Source organism: Psammomys obesus, unplaced genomic scaffold (genome assembly GCF_907164565.1).
Source record: "Psammomys obesus unplaced genomic scaffold, mPsaObe1.curated_primary_1811, whole genome shotgun sequence".
Lineage (NCBI taxonomy): Eukaryota > Metazoa > Chordata > Mammalia > Rodentia > Muridae > Psammomys > Psammomys obesus.
The window spans coordinates 10,913,508-10,939,424 of NW_026596120.1; the positions used below are offsets into that span (position 1 = coordinate 10,913,508).

The window sequence follows — 25,917 nt, forward strand, 5'->3', positions numbered from 1 at the left end:
CACACACACACACACACACACACACACACACACACACACACACACACGATTTGATATCCTCCAGGCTGTGCAAGGTAACAGCTATCAAATCTATTTAAGTGGTTATAAATCAAGTAAAAGATGAAAGGTAAGAAACAAAATGCTATCATTTATTTAAAATTAGAAGATCACAAGTAACTATGCATTATAAAAGTTTTAGTAAGAAATTAGAATAAACTCCAAGGCCCTAAAAGCACCAGCTTTTCCTCTCCTTAATAAACGTTTTGCTTTTTAATTAAAAATTCTTAAACAGTACCCAATTACTCTTGTAAGAAAGAGTTCTTAATAAACTGACAAATTTTCCTTAAAGGGAAAATTTATCTCCAATAACACATAAATATTTGCAGAGAAAATCTAATTGTAGAGAAAATTGTACACATATGGAGAGCATGTTTCTATTCTAGAACTCTGAGAAGGAGGATCACCTCTTGTTAAAAGATAAAAGATGCTTTGATTGTACATCACTGTCCTGCAGAGGGAAGATTTTCCTTTGGAGGTAGACTACCTTTGGTTTAGGAGAAGTTCCTCCTGGTATGAAACTGTACTGAAGAACCCCTGGAGGAGTCTGAGGAGTACCTAGTTGGACATTATTCTGGGAGAGCCAAAGACAGTTCCTAGTTCATGCTAGAGATGAAGATGTGGTAAAAACATAACATGCAGAAATAAGAGACTGCTGCCTCCAGGAACAATGAAGTTTATTTCATAAGCAGAATGGACTTTAGAGTTTCTTGGAATTAGTGTGGTGGTTTCCCAAGTTGTTGTTGTTGTTGTTGTTTTTTTATCAGAACATTTTACAGCAACAGAAAAAGAAAGCCACGATAGAAGTGGCTTTCCAAAAAATTTGAAACTCTAACCACTTGAATCAATCACGAATTTTTCAGAATTAGAAGAGGTCAAGATTTTTCCAGCTATTATTTTGCTAAAAAAAACACATTAATAAAATGATTCCTAATGACATACTGCTATGCCCGTAGATCAGTGCATCACTCAACCATCATCAGAGAAGCTTCTTGCAGTAGTGAGAACTAACACTAGTGGACAATGTGCAGACAGTGAGTGACTTTGGAGCACTCAGTTTTAAATGGGATGTCTTTATGAAAGCCCTCCTCTGAAGACTCAGGGATCTACGTAGAGGAGGGAACAGAAGACTTTAAGAGCTAGAAGTATTGGGTGACTTCAAGGAAACAGGGCCTTCAGATACAAAAGGAGTGATGCTCGTATAAACTCACAGAGACTGTGGCAGCACACCACGTGAGACCCACACCCGTCCAACCCACACCCGTCCAAGACACATGAAGTCCCGGTACTGAGACGGGTAGGTAGACACAGGGTCCCACCCCTAACCAACAACGTATTTGCAATTGATAGCTGATGGCAAATGGAAAATCATTTTCTCCAATACCAATGAGTATGTCAACCACACTCCAGGACAAGCCCTCCACCTACCGTAGTTGGCCAACGCACACGAACTCCATTGTTTTTGTGGTGGACCTTTTGTTTCCTTTTGGCATTTTGTCTTATTGGTCTTTTGGTTGTTTGTTTTGAGTTTTGGTGTGTGTGTGTGCATGTGTATGCGTGTGTTTATTTGAGACAGAGCACATAAAGTGTGGGGGGCTGGGATATGGGAGGAGTTATAAGAGAGGAAAAACAAGATTAAAATATTGCATGAAAAAGAATTAAAAAGAAACCCCACAGACTAGAAAAAAAAATTACTAGTGGAAAATAATGATGCAGAAAGGCATGAAAAAGTCCTGTCTGTAAGTGAAGGGAGAAAAATAGTCTTTTTTCTTTCTCTCTCTGACTGCTGTTAAAGTGCAGGTATGTCAGTTCATAAGAAGTAGTATAAGTCAGCAAGACATGAATACACGAACTCATTATGATTCAAAGGCAAAACCCCGAAGATAAAATATAATAATGAAAATGCTTTGAAATAGATTAGAAAAGGTCATCTTTTTCTCACAGTACCTAAGTATCCAAGTGTCAGGCAGCATAAGGATATCAGGCCCTAGCAGACAACAGCAAAGGAAGAAAAAAAAAAAAAAACCAGGAAAAGTAATGATGGCAAGGGCTGGGGACCTATACTATGACTATTTTAAAGAAACACACAGCACACGGTTGATTACATTTACTGGAAGTAAATGAATTAGGGTAAAGAGAGACAGAGATCAGTAAGGATTTGGAAAGTAAGTTACATAAATCTGAGTGCTTCTTACAGGGTTTTTAGTAACACAAGAAAGAGTAAACCAGTGTGATACTTTTTCTTTTTTAAAGGAAGAAAATGGGTGACAAGTGATACGGAAAATATATTTACGTAAAATAGTTTCAGAATAAGCAAAAGTAAGAATATGGTAATTAAAATAATTTGAGAACAGAAAACTTCACTAACTCTTATAATTTGATCTAAGAATGTCCTAACAACAATAAGAATCTAAAACAGGTTCTTCTGATATACACAGAAGATTATTTAATATCTGTCATGTTTTTTCAATATTTTAAAGTGTTCTCAAGGCTGTTATTTTATTGGGTGCTCACATGATTTCTCATTCAGAAGAGAGTAGGTATTTTATTTTTTTATCCTACTTTGTAGAAGAAGAAACTTAAGTACAAAGGTGCTCCCCTAGAAGGCACAAGGCACACTTGGTTCAGAGGGTGCCACACCCCCCAGGAGAGAGAAGCCCAAGGGCTTTGCATGACCCAGATGAGAGTTTGATTCTTTTCTGCAGTTTCATACCAGAGTCCCTGTCATTATCTGATAGATGCTTTTCTTTCTGTTGTTCAGTTTCTATATCTACACTACCTTGGTAGGTTTATTTTCTATTTATTTTTTTTGCTATCATCACTTGAAGATATGTAAAAAAAAATTATAAAGTACACACTAAAAATTTAACCAGACATTAATAGACATTAAGTTGTTTGTAGCTGTGTGAGGTCTAAGATGAACAGGCTAAACTATACCAACAGATGCTGATTTCATAAATACGGTTTTCTATGCACTTAAAAATCTGACTCCAATCTTTATAGCTACACTTAAGCGCCACTAAGAGGGGGTTACAAACATAAGCTGGTTTCCCAAACATTTTTATAAACTGCAAGAATCCATAAACATTCATTTACTGCCCTGACAATCTCCTCCCTCCCTGTTCCTTAATGGCAGCCTCTCTTCTCCCTGTCCTACACTAACCTGCTGTATGACAATGGGCAGTAAGGGCTAGAGGCACAGTTGACTGCCTCACGGCAAGAAAAGACACTTAGTAAAGAATGCTGAAGATAAACACAATTTAGTTACGTGCCAAGAAACAGAAGCCAAGGAAAAGCTAGGTTAAATAAAAGGGGGTGGCTGAAAGATACAAACAAATTTTTAAAATAAGTGGTTTTAAGAATGAAGAGGCAGGGCTAGATAGGTGGCTAAGGAACATACTGCTCTTGCAGAGGATACATTTGGTTCCCAGCACTCACATCAGGTGGCTTACGACCACCTGTAAATCTAGCTGTGGTAAATCTGATGCTCTCCCTCTTCTGGCCTCTGTGGACACACATGCACAACAAACTAAGTAAATATTAATAAAGAGGCAAAGTTTAATATAAATACCTGATACAGCATAAAAACCAAACAAGTTTAAGTACAGCTTGTCCTATAGAGGTCTCAACAACAACAACAACAAAATGTCAGCAAAACAAATGAACACAATTATGACTTTGATTTTTGAGAGTTTTGCTTTACAGCTCACATTGGACTTGAAGTCAAGACTGTCTCACTATAATGGGATCACAGGCATGTGTTATAATGTCTGGCTCAAAATAACTTTTGAAGTAAATATATATATATATATATATATACACACACACACACACACACACACATACATACACACACATACCTTCATTTCAGCATATCTTGCTGTCTAAGCTGACAGTTAATGTCTTAGAGCAGTTAACAGATTTGGCCTCTAAAAATGGAATTTGGGGCTATCATCAAATGAATCTAATAATACATGTGTAAAATGGCTACTGTGCCATATGATTGTTAGCATAAACAGTAAACAGTTAAACAAATACTTATCAAAAGAAAACAGCCTTATTTTTAAAACTCATCCACATGCCTGGCTTTAATACAGGTAAGTATACATGATACCACATATGGACTGATAGTCACATCATATAACTTGTGGAGTCCTTTCTTTGGTTCCCAACACCAAAGGACCCTTCCCTGTCTTCACTCTACTCTGTCTACATGGCCTCTGATGATGTTATGGGATGTTAGGCATTACTCTACTTCCCTCTCACTGAGTCTGTACAGGGCTGGCAGGATGCCTGTCCAGGGAGCAGGACAGTGCTACTAAAGGAGAAGGCTGTGTGGAACAGCGTCAACATGCTCCTCAGTCAGGGAGCTGGTAATATTCAGAAGAGGATTAGTCCAGAAATCTTTATTCAAGCCAGGATAAGCTACAGGATTGTGGCCATGAGGGACTCATTTCTGGGATGGACTTTTGTATTTGTTACTTTCTGGCACTGTGATATAAAATGCCACAACCAGGGCTACTCACAGAAAAGTTTATTTAGGCTTAAGGTTCCAGAGGAATGAGTCCATTATGGCAGAGTGGAAGCATGGTGGCTCAGGGAGCAAGCTGAGAGTGTCTATCTTGAACCTCAAGCAGAAGCGGAGAGAGTGAACTAGAAAATGACAGGGTTTATATTCTCAAAGCTCACCTCCAATGACATACTCCATCCTGACACACATCTCCTGAATCTTCCAAACACCTTCTTCAACTGGGGGCTAAGTATCCAAATGCCCACGACTATGGGAACCATCTCATTCAAACCACCATAGAGCTCTCTAGACACAGAGGACCCAGCTGCATATCTGAAACAGTTTAGCTTTATTTGCCCATTGGAAGCATTCCAGTGGGCATAAATTGTTCCTACTTAAGAAATACGCATTTGACATGTACCATCAACATCTGATAAAAAATTCCAAGATATTCTAACAAACTTAATTATAAAGACCAGTGTGTGTGTTTATCACAAACCAGCCTTGTTTATTTAAAAACTTTTTTGACAGTTAGCCTAGTAATCCAGATGACCTTTCTACCTTAAAACTATCCCTACTTTGCACTGTCCTTTGTCACAGTGCTTTTCTTTTCCAATGTCTATAAAAATGTTCTTAGCTTTAATCTGGCAACCATTTTCTGGCTGCTTCTAACTTACCTGGTGGTAGTTTCTGGAACCTATTTCAGGACTTGGTTTCTTTCTTTCTTTTTTTTTTCTGGTTAGCATCTGTAGTGCTTCTAACTCCTTCATAAACTGTTCCTACTTAAGAAATAGGTACATATATTATAAAGAAATATGTATATAAATTATATTTATATCTATAAAGAAATTTCTTTATAGATGCTTCCCCTGGTTTCTGGAGTTTTGGTTTTTACAAATTACTTGCAAATGCAGATTTTAACTTATCCTAGCTAAATTTTGTATTTTATATTTAGTTCTGTAGCTTTAGCATAGTCAAAGAACTTATCATCTTCATTCAGTCTATCATCTAACACAATAGCTGTTTCTCAGGGAATTGGGTAAGGAAACCCAATACCCTAAAAAGAGAACCTCTAATTTAGATGGCTGTTTATCCAAGATTGGCTTATTTGATGTATGTTCATTGACATAATGCACATACAAACAACATTATGTTAGAAGTTAGAGGAATTGTTTCCTTACATGAACTCATTCTATGACTTTTAGTAAGTCTTGTGGAACTAATTTCTGCAAGGTAAAACAGTGAAGACAGGTAAACTCTTGTTTCTGGAGTAGAGATTTTTGTTAGAAACATCTAAAAAATATCAAGTAAGTTCTAACATGGGGAGAGGGTAATGAAAGAATAAGAAAAAAAAAAACCCAAAAACTTTTTAGTTTCTTCAAATCACTCTAGTTGTGATCCACTTAAGAGCAACAAAAGAAGCTCAGTACTGCCAGTTAGGGAAGAGGGTGGGGCATGATTATTAGTGCACTTTTGCAAGGATGAAAGGGAGGTCTTTAGTAGATGCTAGGCAGGTTGGGCGCAGTGGAAATCCATCGCAAAGGGGAGGCAGGAGACTGAAATGTACCTACACTTGTGAGCAGGTCAGAGAGTTAGGCTCATAAAACAGACAGGTATTAGGCTGTTTTAGAGTTTCTGTAGGGCCTTACTTGGGAGACACTGAAATACAAAGAGAAGGTAGTTCTTTATCTCAAACAATAAAACTGTTCAAATTAAAAATAATTATTCCTCCTAAGTGGAAGTGTACGCGGGGTCTCAGGCATTCTTCGATCTCCTACTTGCTTCCATGTGGCTCTCAGGCCACTATAACCTTTTAAAGTACACAGCCTGGAAACACTGCTAAATTCCAGTCTACAAAGTGAATTCAAAGTCAGCTATGGTTAAAAAGAAGGAGGAGAAGGATGGGGAGGAAGAAGAGGAGGAGCACTGTTAAGAGATGTATTAGCTGGATTACTTGATTTGTTGCTTTTCAACTTGTTTAGTTCTTTATATATACTGGAGATTAGCCCTCTGTCAGAGGGTTGGTGAAGATCCTTTCCCAATCTGTAGGCTGTCATTTTGTTTTGATGACAATGTCCTTCGCTTTACAGAAGCTTTTCAGTTTTATGAGGTCCCATTTACTGATTGTTGCTCTTAGAGCCTGTGCTGTTGGTGTCCTGTTCAGTTGTCTCCTGTGCCAATGAGTTCAAGGCTCTTCCCCACTTTTTCTTCTAACTGATTTTATGTGTCTGGTTTTATGTTGGGTCTTTGATCCACTTGGACTTTAGTTTTGTGAAAAGCAACAAATCAAGTAATCCAATTAAAAAATGGGGAACAGAGCTAAACAGAGAAGTCTCGATAGAGGAATATGGAATGGCAGAGAAACACTTAAAGAAATGTTCAACATCATTAGCCATCAGGGAAATGCAAATCAAAACGACCCTGAGATTTCACCTTACACCCATCAGAATGGCCAAGATCAAAACCTCAAGTGACAACACATGCTGGAGAGGTTGGGGAGAAAGGGGAACCCTCCTCCACTGCTGGTGGGAATGTAAACTGGTACAACCACTCTGGAAATCAATCTGGAGCTTTCTCAAATGACAAGGAATAGCGCTTCCTCAAGATCCAGCTATACCACTCCTAGGCATATATCCAAAAGAGGCCCATGTACACCATAAGGATATTTGCTCAACCATGTTTGTAGCAGCTTTATTCGTAATAGCCAGAAGCTGGAAATAACCCAGATGCCCCTCAGTTGAGGAATAGATACAGAAATTGTGGTACATCTACACAATGGAATATTATTCAGCAATGAAAAACAAGGAAATCATGAAATTTGCAGGTAAATGGTGGGATCTGGAAAAGATGATCCTGAGTGAGCTATCCTAGAAGCAGAAAGACACACATGGTATATACTCACTCATATAGACATATAATATAGGATAAACCTACTAAAATCTGTACAACTAAAGAAACTAATCAAGAGGGAGGACTCTGGCTAAAATGTTCAATCCCCATCCTGAAAGGCAAAGAAGATGGACATCAGAAGAAGAAGAAAACAGGAAACAAGTTAGGAGCTTGCCACAGAGGGTCTCTGAAAGGCTCTGCCCTGCAGACTATCAAAGCAGATGCTGAAACTTATGGCCAACTGTTGGGCAGAGTGCATGGAATCTTATGAAAGAAGTGGGAAATAGTATGATCTGGAGAGGACAGGAACTCCACAAGGAGAGCAACAGAACCAAAAAAATCTGAGCACAGGGGTCTTTCCTGAGACTGATACTCCAACCAAGTACCATGCATGGAGATAACCTAGAACCCCTGCACAGATGTAGCCCAAGGCAGTTCAATGTCCCAGTGGGTTCCATAGTAATGGGGCACAGGGACTGCCTCTGACATGAACTGATTGGCCTGCTCTTTAATCACCTCACCCTGATGGGGGAGCAGCCTTACCAGGCCACAGAGGAAGACAATGCAGTCACTCCTGATGAGATCTGACAGACTAGGATCAGAAGGAAGGAGAAGAAGACCTCCTCTATCAGTGGACTTGGGGAGGAGCATGCATGGAGAAGGGGAGGGAGGGTAGGATTGGGAAGGGAGGAGAGAGAGGTTTATGGGGGGATACAAAGTAAATAAAGTGTAGTTTATAAAAATTAAAATAAAAATATTAAAAAACAAAAAAACCCCAAAACAAAACAAAAAGAGATGTATTAGGATCAAATACTTTTCATCATAAAAGAAGACCAAAATCAAAACCTGTGCTTAAAGCTGGAGCAAAGGGGCGGTGAAGAGAGAGAATACTGATAGTGCTGGCAAAAGGAGATTTATTCCATAGTTCTATTACCTTTGCAATTTTCCCCATTTCATAAATATCTGCTTTCTGATCTTCAACATCCATGAAGGCGGCTTCAATTCTGCTTAGGACCTGTTCATGGTTACTGCAGGTGTCTGGGAGTCCTTCAGGAAAGTAGAACTGTGGAATGTTTATGGACAATGGTGTATTCACAACATCATTCACACAAGGAACAGGGGAGACAGGCTGGGGGCTGCTTGGAACGGTGGCTGCAGGCGAAAGTGGTGTTGCAGGTTTCTTCTCTGGTTTATTTTGGATCTGGAAGAAAAATGTGATTATAAGATACAGAAGCTCTAAACACTATATATTTCTCAACAGCAATAAGAAGTTGTATGTAAATACAAAAAACTTCAACTAGAGACAGATCAAGGGCTTACTTTAGAGTATTCTAGAGGGCAGTAAGCATGTTTCTAGGGTATGTTTTCCATATTCAGTAAACTAACACTATTTGTCAATATTTGATCACATAATTTATAGTTTAAAAACCCTGAAGTAAAAATTTCCATCTATCAGCTGGCAAGTATTTCAAGATAATCAAAGAGCAATATCAGCTGGAACAGTATCAGCTGATAGAGACATGAAAGCATATTCTCTTTCTGTTGTTGTCAGAGTATGTAACAAAATTCTAGTTTATTGTTGAATATTGTTTCACATATACATCAAACAGGCAAATAAACAAACAGTAGCAACTTCACAGAGAAAAGGGAAAAAAAAAAAACCTTTTACCTTTGGCCTCTTAAAACCACTTGCGGTACAGCTGGGTACAGACACAGAATAAGTTAACCAGGAACCAGCAAAGGTGGCTTTGGTTTAAGCAGAGGTTAAGGTATATATTAGTCTTTTGAAATTTTACTAGTTAGGTTCTTGGTCTTTGTGTGAATTTCTGCCCCTCCTCCAAATGGAAGAAATAATAAATTCTTTAAAAATATACATCTAATATCTGTATTGGTGGTATAGGTGACCATAGCTGCTTTCCAAAATGTATACATTTAGGGGCTAGGGAGGTAGCTCTCAGTGGCTAGTGTGCCTGACTACCATTCACAGTGCGCTCAATACCCAGGGCTATATAAAACCAGGGTACAAGCTTGTAGTTCCAGAATTTAGAAGGTAGGCAGGTCAGGAGCTAAGGGTCATCCTCTGCTATATAGCAAGTTGGAGGCCAGCCTGGGCTTCATGAGACTCCTTCTTAAAAAAGAAAATATACATACTGAAATGTATTTGGGATATGAGATATTTTAAATTTCTTTTCTAGTTTGACTTTGTCAAACCAGAATTACTGTCAACACTTGACAAACACTTAAAAAAAAATGTCTGGCCTGTTTGTTTGCCCCCTCCCCTAAGATAGCAGGCTGTCTTCACTGAGATATACACTTAACTCACTTTTGGTATGCTCTAATAGGGAAGAATGATGGTCACTAATTTCATCATCACCAAACAGTCTTTACAGTTAATTAAATGTTAATTTATAACTCACATCTTTCCTTTCCCCAAAGCACTTGATGCAGTTGCTTCATGGGACATTTGAAGGGACAGTGAAAAGGGGCATGCTGAGGCATTAGAGAGCTTGATATACTCAGGGTGGAGGAAAATGTCAAGGGAGGTATATCATCACTCAGGTAAGAGTTTGTTTTACTTTTTTTTTTTTTTTGATATAAAGTCTCAAATGTAGCCTAGGCAGGCTTTGACCTCTCACTAGATGGTCAAGGATGACCTTGGTCATGAGCATTGCAATGTATTAGATACTACATAAAGCAGGAAAGACAGACCTAGTTATTGAATAGTTAGGTTTTGTGTGGGGAGTTACTCTAGAAGTCTCACCTACTACTGGTGGATGGTAGGCAGGTTCTCTGCCACTGAGCTTCCTCCTCAGACCTACCAAAGTTTTTGTTTTGTTTCGTTTTTAATTTACTGTGAACACAAAGTATTATTCAAATGTTCTTTCTTTTGAAAATTGCCCTGCTATTCCTAATGCTTGACCAGTGATCCCACATAAAGCCACAGCCTAGGAAGGAATAACAGAGAAGAGAATGAGGCCCAATGAACATAAAAATACAAGAGTAGGGGCTGGAGAGATGGCTCAGTGGTTAAGAGCACTGTCTGCTCTTCCAAAGGACCCGGGTTCAATTCCCAGCACCCACATGGCAGCTCACAACTGTCTGTAACTTCACAGATCTGACATCTTTACACTAATGTATATAAAATAAAAGTAAATAAATCATTTAAAAAAAAAACAAGAGTAAACAGTGAACAGGATTACTAGCCTGTGACCTCAGGAGAGATACTTAATCTTTTAGAATTTCAGTAATAAACAGAAATCACAATCTCCATTCTTTTGAAGATTGTGGGGAATTACGGAAATAATAGATTGCAACATAGATAAAATATTCCAAACAGTGTTGAGCACAAATTTGTCCTTGTGAAAGGCAATGAGTGACAAAGCCAAACAGTGGGGTTCTCAAAAGATTATAAACAATGCAGAATTTGGCTCAGTCCTTTAGATTCAATAATAATCATGTCCACTTGTAAAGCAATCCAAAGTTTATAAACCTCTCTTGATTTAGCGAAGTGATAATCTAGTCTGAATAAACATCTCTTTGCTTTAATACTAAATCTGCAACTATCATTACACAGTTGTATGAGTCAGCAGCACCATAGAGCATTCTTAAAATTCTGAAATAGGGCAGATCTTCAGAGGCACTACTTAGATCTCGTATATTAGTATGACATCTATTTTATTATTTTCTGCAGAAGGAAGTTTGTGAGACTGTAAGTATACAATCATCAAAATCCAGTTTCTTGAAAATGTTTTCAATACTATGATATCCAGGGAAGCTAGGTTTAATTTCAGAGCAATTATGGAATTAGAATTAAGACCACTGGTGCTAGTGGGTACAGACACATGCTGAGGTCTAGAGCAAGACCTTCAATGTTAACTGTGCATTTGTACAACAGAGGAACAACATCCAGAACAAATACTGGGGGCCAAAGTTAACTGAGCGGGCAAACTTCTGATGACCTACTATGCTCTTGTGTGTATACTTCTTAATGTGAAAGAACTGACTAATAAAGTATTTATTAATTCATTGGTTAATAAAGAAAACAAAAAGAATACATTTATTTTGAACTCTCAGCTCTATTAATTTACTTGCAATGGTGTTACTAAAAGACACATAATTTAAACCTTAAAGTAATATAATAAAACTGACTTTATGAACATGGATTTAAAAAACTTTCAAGTTTTGCCTGATTTGCTGGCAAATCAGTTTGACATATCTTTATTTTTAGGAAAGCTGTTTTGGTCCAATATAGGACTAGAAAAAAAAAAAAGAATAAGTTGGAAAAAGTATCTCAATTCTCTACTTCAGTTTTTTAGCATCAGTACATTACTTAGTCATTCTGAACAGTCACTGATATTGTTACTATAATATTTCCAATATTTGGCCATTCTGACATGCAGAAAGTAAAAAGAAAGTCACATACCTCAACCCCCAAATCTGAAGTTTTTCTGAGTCAGAATAACTATAAAATTATGGTTCCTTGCTGGAACTTGGACGGTTGGCATTTGTGTAGTCCTTGATTTGTACTGTACTCCATGTTAGGCAACTTGTGTGGCAAGAGAGACACTGGGCCCAAGATTGTCAGCAATGAAGCAGAGACTCTGCAGTCATAGCATTCAGTATGGGCTTGCTAGGGGAAGGCATTTGTTTAAAATTTAGGAGAAACTGCTAGGCTCCATTATCTACACACCCACAGTATGCAGGCACAAACAGTTGTCTCTCTATAAAAATATCTTTGGGAGCTGCGATATGGTTCAGTGGATAAAGGCACTTGCCACACAAGCCTGGTGGCCAGAGTTTAATCCCCAGGGCTTACATAAAGGTGGAAGAAAGAACTGACTTTATAAAGTTCTTCTCTAATGTCTAAATGTGTATTATGGCATGTATGCTCATACACATCATGCAACACACTAATAAATAAAGGAAAATACTCTGTTTTTATAAGCATTATCAGGATCCATATTCTTTTAGACAAATATTCATTATAGCTGTATCTTAATAAAATCTACTGATTTAAATTCACAAATAAGGAATTTCCTAGTATTAAGTAGTATTTATTGTCTGCAAAACAGGATTCCCTCCCTACAGGATAAAAATGTGAGTACTGTACTCCAGGCCCAGAAGCTCTATTTTTAAACCTGCTGGAATTCCTCTACAAATAGCTTTCTGCAAATAGCTGAATAGAGAATACAGATAAATTCCTTGACCTAATATCAAGATACAAGTGAGTAATAAAATTATCTGTGTGTTAGTTTACTGGGTAGTTTTGTTAGTAATTAAAATATTTAAAAGAAACTCCCAAGTTTCAAACCTGTGACTGCTGAAATGACTTCAGCCGCTTCTTAAACCGAGATGGGAGAACAAAATCACAGCCCCTTGCTAGGAAAGCTAATTCTCCCCTTAAATCCGGGTCCCTTCGCAAAGTCGTTTCCTTGATCATCATCTTTGGAAAGTGAGTGTTACTTTCCAAGCCGTCAGCGCACTTCCGAAGACAGTGTCAATCTTGTCAGTAGAAAGATACTCTTTTCTTCTTATCTCCCAAATAGAGTACGTTTAATCATTGTGTTCTCTCAGCCTCCTGGGACCACAATCCATGCTTGTCCTGACATGCAGCTGGTTCCCAAATACAGCCTGTGACTCCCAATGTCTGCTCATAATATTCCAGTTAGAAACAGCCTGCAAAAGGGCCTACTGCTTCTTGTCCGTAGCGTTATGTGAAATTGACCTGTGCATGTTGAGAATGCAAAGCCTTCTGGGAAAGAAAGCACCCACTACTCTGAGCACTACAATTAGAAACATTACAGTTGGACCTAAAAATAGCAACTTCTCAGATAATGCTAACTTCTGAAACTCAGAACGGTGGTGCTGATTCACATACTTCACCCCAGACCAGAATGAAAAAAGAACATGTGAAGCATTTTTGTCTTTTGCTACTTGATATTGTTTTCACAAAACAAAAAAATTAAACTTCACATTTCAAAGTATTATTTCAAGTGTAACTTTTTATTTATTATGTGAAGGAGAAGCAATTATTCATTCCATACCCCTAAATCTCTCCACTCAAAATATGACAGAAATAAAATTTAGAAAATTTCAAATGAGAATTCACAAAAATATTTGTTGGTTTTAAAAACATAATTTTTAAAGTGATTATGAATATAGTTTGAAAATTTATCATCAAAAGTGTTTTTAGGAAAGTGAAACTTAACATCCTAACAGAGAAACATCAGATACATATGAATGAACGCAGTGTTTACCAAAGAAGGGCACAGAGATAATCAAAAGGAATAGCGGTACATTCTGAGCGTATAAGACTTTCTCCTTTGAGGAATTTTAGAAAAATAAAAAATATCTCATCATTTTACCACATATTAAATATTGTCCTCAATTTAATATTTATAAATAAATTATCAAAGTATTCTCTCATGCATATTTATATTTCACTATTTATTTTCAATTAATCTCACCAATCAGGATTTATTTTTTACTTCTAGAAATTATAAAATATATAAAGAAAAATCTAAAAATGTATATACATTACACATTTACAATAATAAATGTAAAAATTAAAATATTTAAGATATAAATTTCCATATGTAGATATAGTATATACTTCTCTACTGACTATCACACTTAATCATATTCAAGTGAAAGAGCTAATATTTGTAAAATTTTATGATCTAATTATTAGTCAGTGGTATCTAAACTCTCTTGGGCAAGTTCAATTATAAGTCATTCACTCATTCAAATATTTTTATGATCACTATGTGCCAGAGGCTGTGTTGGATGTGAAGACAGAGATGATAATGAAGTAGCTTTTTAGTTCTCTCTCTCTCTGCTGTGTAGGACAATAATGAATTTTTAAAAAAAGATAAGAAATCTTTACATATTTCATTGACTTCTTGTATATTTCTGAAGTTTTAAGGTCAGAGCAATGGCTAAAAGCCCAAATGCTGGTTAAATGTGGTGTCGAATGCCTCTCAACTCAGTACGTGGCGAGGCCGAGGCATGCCTCTATGAGTTCTGGGTCAGGCAGGTCTACATGATGAGACCCACCACCTACCCTTTACCCCCGCCCCCACCAAAAGGCAAATACAGCTTAAAGCTCCCAAGGAAAAGTTACTCTGTTGTTCTTGAGAAAACATTTCTGTATGTTCTCTGATGATGAAGTAAGTTCCAAGTTTTCATTTATAAAACTGTTTTCCAAAAAAAAAAAAAAAAAAAAAAAAAGACAAAAGAAAGAAAAATCAAAGGACACAAGGTCGGGGCCATTAAGGGTGTAGAAAAGAGCTGGTTGTGGCAATAAGTTAGTGACAGAGAGAGACCAGCATGAAGGTATTATTTGAGTTTTACTTATTTCTTTGTGTTTGCATAGAATTACAGCTGCTTGGTCTCAGTAAAGATTTGAGAATCTGACTTACAAGGAGTGCAGCTGGGATACAGCACCTAAGAACACGTTTTTAGAGTGGACTCGTCTTGATTGGGAAAGATCAAGTATACGCGAACTTTACTGCAGACATCACGGGGCTCTATGATCTCCTTTCTTTGCTCACCCTGAATATCCTGTCTGAGACACAGGTAGTCCTATCTGTACTGTGTGCACTCTGTGCACACGACAACAATCACACTAGAGACTAACTAGCGCTTTTGTTGTGAGGCCGACTGAGTTTGTTATTTGAGATCTGGTTGCCAGCACTGGGGTTCCTTTCCTGTGAGCCAGTCCTCTAGAATGGAAGATAATTTTGTGACTGGCTTCTTTCACCTTACGTGTTTCAAGGCCTCCCATGTAGTAGCATGTACCAGTCCTTTGTTTCTTTTTATGGTTAAAGAACAGCCCATTGTTTGGACATCTGGGCTGTTTCTACTTTTGGGCTACTATAAATAATGTATCAAGAGAGATGATCTCACATTCGGAAAGATTATCTGTCTTGCCCCAAAGTGCTTGTTCTAGAGCCGTGGTTCTCAACCTGTGGGTCATGACCCCCTCAGGGGTCAAATGACTTTTTCACAAGGGTAACCTAAGACCATTGAAAACACAGACATTTATATTACTATTCATAACAGTAGTAACATTGTTGGCTACTAGTCATGAAGTAACCAACAAAAATAATTTTATGGTTGGGGGTCACCACAACATGAAGAACTGTATTAAAGGGTTGCAGCATTAGGAAGGTTAAGAACCACTCAAGAAAAGTGGAGTGACAAATTCCTGTGTGGAGCCTTTGTTCCTGGCAGAGGCATAGGCAAGAGAGGATGTCCTTGTTGCTAAGACCCTAAAAATAAAGCATTTCTTTTGAGATAGCCTCTGGTGTCTCAAGCAAGAAAACACTGCTCCCTTCCTATGTCATAAAAGGCTCTGTGGAACCCAGGAGAGCAGTACTAAGTTTGGAGGGACAAGATATGCACCAAAGGAAGGTAATAAGGAAAAGGGGAATAAAATTGTATGTGAGGCCCAAAACACCCCCTCTCATAGACTTCATTTTGTAAGGCTTAGTCTGAATTGTTTTTTAAAACAATTTTCTAAATCTTATAATTCTCTGACCTTCTCTCTTTGAAAGGGAAGACAGTGATATATAACCTTAATTATCTCTGAAAAGATTCAGCTCTGGGCAATGGTTTAAGAATAGGTTGCTTAAAAAATTTGAAGATTGGGTAAAAAACTAAGTCACTTATTTTGATTTACATATTAATGCCAAACAGTATTGTATATGCAATATATTATACTAGGGGCTACAGTTGTGCCTTAGTGTGCTTCCCTAGAATGCACAAGGCCTGGGACTGGAAAAGGACACCCACACACACACTCCAAACCAACCAACCAACCAACCAAAAAAAAAAAAAACCTACCAAATAATGTTTGTTGCTTATCAACAGTATGTTATGCCAAAATAAGTCAAGTCCTTATTCTGCACACACAGTAATTTATACTCACCAGCCTCAGCTGACTATGGTTACAGAGACCTAGATAACATCAGCTAAGGACTTCGAGTTAGGAAGGCAGTTGAGAGAGCTACTCTATGCAACAAAAACTGTACAAATCTGAGCAATAGAGACACAATACTGCAAGGCTGGGGAGTCAGCTTAGTTGTGAGAATCCATGTTGTGGTGTTGGAAGCAATTGTAGGAAGACAATAGGGAATGGGTCAAAGGATTTTGCTTAGAAGACACCAGAGGAAAGACACCGCGTAGTGGAGAGGAGGCTGTGGTACATAAGCACTATACTGTTGGTTAACAAAGGGAAGCTGGCTGTTCTGAAAGAATTAAACATGAAACCAACCTGGACATGGTAGCACATACAATGCTATTCCAGCTGCTAGGAGGCTGAAGCAAGAGGACCACAAGTTTGAGGCCTGCCTATGCTATATAGGTTCAAAGCCTGGGTAACCTAGTGAGTCCCTATCTCAAACCAAACAAAACCCCATCACCAATCAAGGAACAGAAGATTTCCATTTCATTGACACTTTAAACAGACGAAGGAAGGAAGGAAGGAAAAAAGGAAGAAGAAAGTAGAAAGGAGACAACTATTAAAAAGACTTTCTTTTTTTTTTTTGGACACAGAGACTCACTGTGTAGCTGGCTGGCCTGGAACTTACTATGTAGACCAGGCTGGCCTTGAACTAAGAGAGATCTTCCTGCCTCCATGTACAGAGTGCTGGGATTAAAGGTGTGCACCACCACATTCAGCTTAAGATTTGTTTTTAGGTGTATGAGCACATCATCAGCAACTATACCACTTCGGAAAATGTTTCTCCTTCATCCATCAACCATTAACTGCACATAAATACTCAGAAGGGGGTAATATGATCTTAGGAGCTTAGAATAAAAGTTAAATTCACATGCGTTAAAACAGAAGTCTGGAATTGGTGTTCAAGAATGTACTAATGACAATAAACACTGGTGAAATGAGCTGATGGAGCTATACGGGTGTCAAAGCACTGTGATCTTTACAAGTATCTGTGAGAAGAGACTGCATCCCCACCTTTGGCCTAAAGTCATTATTGTTTTCTGGGGATCTCAGAGGAAAAAGAAGAACTTTGATGCAAAGGTCTGTATATGACTTGCAATTCTTTTCTTTTTTTAAGTGAAGTTACTTTTATTATAAGTGCATCGATGTTTTGCCTGCATGTATGTTTATGTGAGTGTCAGATCTTGGAATTACAGACTGTTGTGAGCCACCTTTTGGGTGCTGGGGTTTGAACCTGGGTCCTCCAGAAGAGCCGACTTGCAATTCTTATGAAGTAGGGAGGTTTAAGGTATAGAATAAATAACTACCTGTAATCAATATAGGTACTTTATGTACATTCTGTAGGTGGTCATATTAGGAAAGACTTTTGGGGGTTCAAGCCTGGATGGAATACTAGAATCTTTTTAAGTACTTGAAAAAAACTACATTCATTCACTCACTCACCTATTTATTTATTTGTGTGTTTGTTTGTTTTTCAAGACAGGGTTTCTGTGTGTAGCCTTGGTCCTGGACTCGCTTTGTAGACCAGGCTGGCTTCGAACTCACATCTCCTGTGCCAGGATTAAAGGTGTACGCCACCACCACCTGGCTTATTATTCTTTTTCTAAAAGGATTATAAGGATGAATTTAAGACACTAAAGAGGTATACAAAGCCTCTAAAAAAGTTGAACACTGTTAATAAGTATCCCCAAATATCTATTGAGCTGTGCAGGTTAGATTTTGTCAACTTCACATGAACTAGAGTTACTTGGTATGAGGAACTCTCAGTTGAGAATTTCGTCTATCAGATTGGCTTGTAAGCAAGCCTGTAGAGCATCTTCTTGATTAATGCCTCACTGTGGGTAATCCCGTTTGGGTAGATGGTTCTGGGTTGAAAATCAAAGTGGGTTGAGCAAGTCCTGAATAACCACATTCCTCTGTGGATTCTGCTTCAGTTCCTGCCTCTAGGTTCCTGCTTGAACTCCTTCCCTGGATTCCCTCGATGATGGATTCTAACATATAAGATGTAAAAACACCCTTCCTCCCCAGCTGGTTTTAGTTAGTGTTTATTAAAGCAACAGAAAGCAAACCAGGACACTAGTGCTCACTCAGTGCCTGCGCTGATCTAGGTTTTGGCATATAGGGGTAGTGAGTAAACAAAACTATTGTGCTAACTGTAAATAATCTTTACCACATTCCTGAAATCTGTGTTTGGCAACACGCTGACAATAGTTTCAGATTATAAAACTAATTATTAAAGAAGAGTTAAGATTATAACCTGTACTTCTCCCCTCCATTTTTCCTTTTGGTGCTAGGACTGGACACACTGGACAAGCACGGAGCAACCTCCTGAGCCCAACTGTACTTTTCTAATCTGGGCAAGTTCAGGTTTCATTAGATTTATAGTTCAGGTTGTCAGATTTCATTAGATTTACAGTTTTGACACTTTATTATTAAAGTAATATTTAAAAATGCTTATAAAAAGAAGGCTAGGGCTTATTTTTTAACTTTTGAGTTATAATTAATATGCTATTGCCCCATTAAGCTAAAGAGGCCCAAGATGACTGTAATGCCATGTGCTGATAGCAATAAAACCGTATTAAGGCATGATTTATTGGGGCTGGGGAGACAGCTCAGTCAGTAAAGTACATGAAGACCTGAGCTTAGATCTCTAGCATCCACAGAAAAGCTGGACATTGGACATGGTGGTGTGTCTACCACACTAGTGCTAGGAGGGGGACGTGGAGAAAGGTGGATCCCCAAAACTCACTAGCCAGCTAGTGAGTTAATCAGTGAGCTCTGGGTTCTGTGAGGTCTCATCTTGAAAATAAGGTGGAAAGAAATAGAAAAAGATACCAGATGCTAACCTCTGGCTTCCACATGCACATGCACACCTCTTAACACACACACACACACACACACACACACACACACACACACACAGAGAGAGAGAGAGAGAGAGAGAGAGAGAGAGAGAGAGAGAGATGAAGTTATTACCTAAGTGGGTATAGTTCTGTTTTGTTTTGATTTTGGTTTTTTGAGACAGGGTTTCTCTGTGAAGCCTTGGCTGCCCTGTACTTGCTTTGTAGACTAGGATGGCCTTGAACTCACAGAGATCCACCTGCCTCTGCCTCCCTGTGTGCTGAGATTAAATGCATGCACCACCATGCCTAACATGAGTATAGTTTTTTAGTATTCATATTTATTTTTTTTATAAAATTTGTTGTATTAAGAAAAAGCTGTAGGGCTATATAATGTTTATTGTTAGCGTTAAGATTATCAAGGTGGTATTATTTAACCTGCCATCACAAATAATAAACACAGACACCTGTTAGACTTATAATTGCCTTATTTTCCTTAGGCCGGGCAGATGTCACTTACACTGTCTCAATATCCTCACCATCTATCTCCCAGCCCCCATCCAATGCCTCCACTTTAATCCTCCTCAGCTGGACTACCTTGGTCCCATGGTACTTGCTTATATTCTTCATGTGGGTCTTTTCATGCCATTATTGGAGTCCTTTCTCTCAGGCACATGTTTTTTTCTCCACACTAACACATCACGGCATCCTCCTTCTCCTCTCTCCCTTCCATCTGTTTCCCATGATCCTCTCTTGATCCCCCAAAAGCCTGGGAACCTTAGCCATGCCTACCCCATTCTGCCCTGCCCGGGTATAGGCTGTTTAACCAACCAATCAGATATGTCTTAGGCAGGTTTACAAAATAAAGATAGGTACAACCAGATCTTAAAGGCCATAACACGGATCAGACCAACCTCCAACAAAAGTTATTCCATTTTCCTCCAATTAAAATATGGTCTCAGCACAGTAATTCATTCATTCGTAATTATTTAACCTTTGGGGACTATAGCTGGATCACTCTTTCCCTGGTCTAAGGGCGGTTTTTAGCCATATTTGACTCACTTGCACACACATTTGCATGTATCAGCCATCCTTGAACCTACAAAGTTACTTCCTGTCATAGAGAGGCTTCATAGCAAAGCATATCCGCAAGTGTCATGTGTTAACTAATGACTATACGAGAAATGAGTGATACTGTGAGAAAGTTGTCCAAAAAGACAAGAACAAAGTTGATAGATGGGCTGGGAGGGGAGAAGATTAGGGAAAACAGCTACCCATGGTTACTCTGGGCAAAAATTTACTTTATAAAAGTGTTTCTCAGCCTCTAAAGCTGCTGAGACTACAGTAGCACATCCCCACACCCAGTTGTATTTACCTTTTAAATGTCGAATGTACACCAGTTGGAAATCATAATCCACAGGTACATTCTGTTATTGATCTTTAATGATGCTTCCAGGACTTCAAGGCACTTAACGAAGCAGAACACTGAGGCTTATCAAAACTCCGCTCTCTATATAGTGTAAAATCCTATCTAGATGGGAGTCAGCAAACCATCTCTATAAAGGCCCATGTAGTAAATAAATACTGCAGGCCTTGGGATCTCTATCACACCTGCTCAGATTAGCAGGTAGAACACAAACGCAGCCACAGATCATTTGATGAGCAGGTGTTCTTATGGTAGCAGTATGTGGACCGGCTGACCCTTGGTCTAGGCCAATCTCTTAGCATTTTCTTTTTGGCCTTCTCTCACAACAGCAGTTTGAATTTCATTTTTATCTGGTTAACACATACTGCTTACTCTTGGGAAATTATTTTGAATACACATTAAAATATTAATGATACGTAATACTGTCAAGTCAATCTTGTTTTTATGTGTCATCATCAGTGTCATTCAAAAGTACTGCCTACATGAACAGTAATTAAAATATTTTCAATAACTGGTAGTTTTTTAGCTGTTTAAAACAACAACAAAACCAAAAAGGACATAATTTTAAAATTGTTCTTAAAAAAATCATAAGCCAGTTGTGGTGGAACATTTTTATAATCTTAATATTTGGGAGACTAAGACATGAGCAGAACAAGTTCCAGACCAGCTTGAGATAACACAGCAAGACTGTCTGGAAAAAAACAAAACAAGACAAAAAAAGGGCTAGGAATGTAGCTTATCAGTAGAGAGACTGGCTGGCCTATGCAAGAAAACATAAACAATAGACCAATAAGGCAAAACAACAGAAAAACCATGAAAAAAAGTATTGTATAAAAGCTTGCGGCAGTAGGTAAACAATTCAGAATGGTAGAAACTTCTGGAAAAAAAGAGAAACTAGTGCGGAGGGCTATCTTACAGTTTTCACTGTATCTAAGATAATTTTTGAAAGATCAAGATGCTAGTGAAAACAATAAAACAGTCAAGTCTGGTGACAGGCCTTTAGCTGTGACCGTCTGGGAAGCTAGTAAGAAGACTGCAAGTTCAAGGCCTGCCTGAACAGCAGAAGGTGGTTAAGACAGACCGTGTCTAAACTAAGAAACAATAACAAAAATTGATAACCCAAACAACCCAAAACCACCAATGTAAAAATCTGAAACAAATACTATAAAGTACTGAGGCCTGACAAGGCAAGTGGTGGGTAATAAGTGCTTTTTATGTAACTCATCACACTTCTATTTGCTTAAAAGAAGAGCTGACAAATTATAGTTTATGGGCTTAATCTGCCTCAGGGCCTGTTGTTTTAGAAGTTCTGGCTCTAAGATTAGGCTAACGTGTGTGTGTGATATGTGTGGCATATGTGTGTGTACACATCAATACAGGTGTGTGCTTCCATGTGAGCATGTGTCAGAGGAAGATGTGTGTTACTTTATCACTCTTCCCCCTTTATTCTCCTGAGACAGGATCTCTCATAGACTTTAAGCTCACCATTTGGCTAGGCTGGTGGGCTAGTGAGTGAGCTTCCCAGATCTCTGTGCCACAGTGTGTTTATAGACATGTACTCAACACAGACTTTTTATGTAGGTGCTAAAGACTCAAACTGAGGTCCTCATGCTTACACAGGAAATACTCTTACCAACTGAATCATCTCTTCAGACTCTAGTATAACATTTCCAAATGATTGCTTAAGCACATGCATATGTGCATAAGCACTCCCGTGTACCCGTACAGGCACACACACATACACTTGTACCGTTACACTAATCCCATGACATACAAAGTCGAAAATATTTACTGTCTAGCTTTTCATAGAAAAAGGGGCCTGGCTGTGGTGGTGCACACCTTTAATTCCAGCACTTTAATCCCAGAGGCAGGTGGACCTCTGTAATTTCAAGACCTTCCTGGTCTACAGAGTGAGTCCAGGACAGCCAAGGCTACACAGAGAAATCCTGTCTTGAAAAAAACCAAAAGAAAAAAAGAGAGAGAAAGAAAGAAGGAAAGGAAAGAGAGAGTGAGATAAAGAAAGAAGGAAGGAAAGAGAAAGGAAAGAGAAAGAAAGAAAGAAAGAAAGAAAGAAAGAAAGAAAGAAAGAAAGAAAGAGGAAGGAAGGAAAGGAAGAAAGGAAAGAAAGGAAGAAAGGAAAAAAGAAAGAGAGAGAAAGAAAGGAAGGAAGGAAAGAAAGAAAGAAAGAAAGAAAAAGGAAGGAAAGAAAGAAAAGAAAGGAAAAAAGGGAAAGAAGAAAGGAAAGAAAGAAAAAGAAAAAGGCAGTTAATTACTGTCTTAAAATAATTCAGGAGATTAAAAGAGAAGGACAAGCCACCAACCAAGCAAGAAAATATGGCCTCTTGCAGAAAGTCATCAAAGCAGAAATCTCATCACCTTTTATTCTAATTTTTGATACTGGAACTTACTTAAAAGAATGCTGGAAGATGGTATTTTAAATCACATTTTAATTTCAGTCCACATCTGTGAACAAAACAAGACAAAACCCCAAGAAGCTCACTTAGTGCCTGGCTGCCGAGTTAGGTTGAGAATGTCACCAGGGACCTACTGCCAAGATTGGGTGTGCTAGCTCTCTCCCGTTTTCCACAGGAGATAAGGTAGAAAGAGAGCTTAATAAACACACAAAATGTGGTGCCACAGTCAGAGCTTCTGCGTATAGTGGTTGTGAAAAATGATAATAGGTCATCAGAGAAGGTGGACCTTTTCACTTAGGAGGCAGATTACTGAGAAAATATATCCAAATGTCTTACATTAAGTTAGCTTACAGTAATTGCAGCTCTAAATCATTAGCATTCTGAAATTATTACATAGGTATTTTATGTCCTTTATAACATGTTAAACACAAAAGCAGTGCCTTGAATATGAAAACTTTTACTTTTGTAATTAATTTATTCAGTTTCTCTCCCAGTAATGACCCAAATTAACTGAAGATATTATAATAAGAACTTAGAGATTGTGCTCGCTAAAATCACTGGCTCTTTATTTGGGTGTGCATGACACAAAGAATGATTAAAAACTTGGTGTTATTTTGCACCTATTTCTTTTGCTACCCTAAAATTTGGGTCAAATTATTACTCAACTAGGCACATAAATACTTAGATCATTAAAGACTATGTCTGAATTTGCTACCCTATCCCACCCAAGTAAGCATAACTAAGACTAGACCACTCAAGTAGCATCTAGACAGATGTCTCCCATCTCGGCTCCAAACCCAAAGGAAAAAATTCCATCTTGCTTTTTGTGACTTGTCATTCTTTCTTGCAGTCATGTTGTATTCCAGGACGAAATGATCTGATAGGTAAGTATCTCTTGAGAAGAACTGAACTACCTCCACAGGCCATAGCAACTTTCCTTGTGACCAAAAGGCATCACTTACCATCCAGAGAGAACCATCAACCCCACCATGCTTTGCCCAAGACTGCTTGCTTTGTTAACGTATGAAGAAAACCCTCAGTTATGCAAACTTTTAACCTTTACCTTCGTTCCCTTTTCTAGAAATTTAAAAGCTGTCAGCTCTCTGAAGACACTGTCCTCTTTCTCCTGGTATGGCCACAGTGCTTTTATAAAGTTCCTTTCTACCTTTACCACTGTCATCTCTTGGACTGGATTTGGGAGCAGTGGTTAGACTAGGTCCCTTGGAACTCTCAGAGTTGGCCTTTTTCTCCAAAACTAACATTATCAACTTCAGTGAATCAATAAATAAGAGTTTCCATAAATGCTCAGTGAATATCTGAGCAAAATCATCATTTAATAACTAAGTATGTACTATCTTGTCTTAAACTTTAATGTTTCTGGCAACTAAAAATGTGCACCAGGCCATAAATGTGTACCAGGTATAAGTTATTTACCTGATTGCAATTCATGTTTGTCAAATAATCTCCCCTGTGCCGCACTCCTGTTGGGTATCACATGATAGGCAAGTGCTCTATCACTGAACTATCTCCCTAAGTTTTGTCTTCTTTAGACAGGGTTTTTCTAGTTCAAGTCAGTCTTCTTCTTCTTCTTCTTTTTTTTTTAGTTAACCTAGAACACAATGCTGGGCAATATGTTACTCCATCCTAAACCTCCAAGCCCTCATAGTTTCCTAACATTTAGATTTCCCACATTATACTTGCTTTTTGTGAAATCTTAGGTCTGGTTCATGCTCCATGTCCTCCAAGATCTCTCCTCCAGCTCCGTTCTTCTAGATCTCCTTTCGCCCTCTAACCCTTTCTTCTCCCACTCATTTCCTGCCCTCTAGCTCTTCCCCTCTTTCCTGTCCTCTGGCTCCTCCCAGCTCAACATTGTGTCTAGTTGCTTTATTTTGGCCTGTTTACACAAGAGTTGAGACAGGATGCTTAAAATGAGTATCATAATGTAATATCTGGATTGAAACCGGGGAGGGGGGGAGAAATCAGCATTTGAATGATAAGGGTAAGGTGTATACATTTTAAAAGAACATTATACCAACATTTCCCCCTTTAAATCCAATAAAAGGCTCCTTTTCTTTCAATACAATAATAATTATGAAATTATGAAAACTGCTAGGTAAAATCTACATGTGCAATGTCCATTGTCTTAAACTCACATTAGCCTTGAATTCATGGTTCTCCTGCTTCTACATCCTTAATTCTGAGATTACAGAACTCAACCACAATGCCCAGAACAAATGAAGTTGTAAAAAATATATATTGGGCTGGATAGATGGCTCAGTAATTAAGAATGCATACACTTTCCCTGAGGACCCTAGTTTAGTGCTCAGCATTCACACTGGGCAGCTTGCAACTTCCTGTAACCCCACCTCCAAGGGATGCATAGTCTTTTTTGGCTTCTGCAGGCACTGTACTCACATATGCTTAACATGAATATTTAAAATAAAATCTTGCTGGATGTTGTGGCACAGTCTGTAATCGCAGCACTCAGGGGCAGAGGCAGCCAGAATCTATGAGTTCTAGGCCAACTAAGGCTATATAATGAGGCTTGTCTCAAAAAAACAAACAAAAGTTAAAATCATTAAAAATAAAAATATATTATTGTATACATGTGTGCATAATGAGTCTGTGTGAGCATACACGCACAGGTGTCAGAAAACAATTTGTAGAGTTATACGGGCCCCAGATATTAAACTAAGCCTGCATGAAAAGTGCCTTGACTCTCTGAGTGGTCTTGCTGGCCCCCAAGCAAAAATTTAAAAATATCTATCTATCTATCTATCTATCTATCTATCTATCTATCTATCTATCTATCTATC

General features: G+C 38.3%; 1 protein-coding gene across 1 annotated transcript in view; it reads right to left on the reverse strand.

The window, feature by feature from the left end:
• Nucleotides 1-25,917, reverse strand: part of Ppp2r3a (protein phosphatase 2 regulatory subunit B''alpha) — a 135,269-nt gene that overhangs the window by 71,036 nt on the left and 38,316 nt on the right. The window contains exon 3 of the mRNA XM_055629741.1: nt 8,391-8,657. Within this exon, the coding sequence (XP_055485716.1) occupies nt 8,391-8,657 (267 nt within the window). The remainder of the gene's footprint in view (nt 1-8,390; nt 8,658-25,917) is intronic.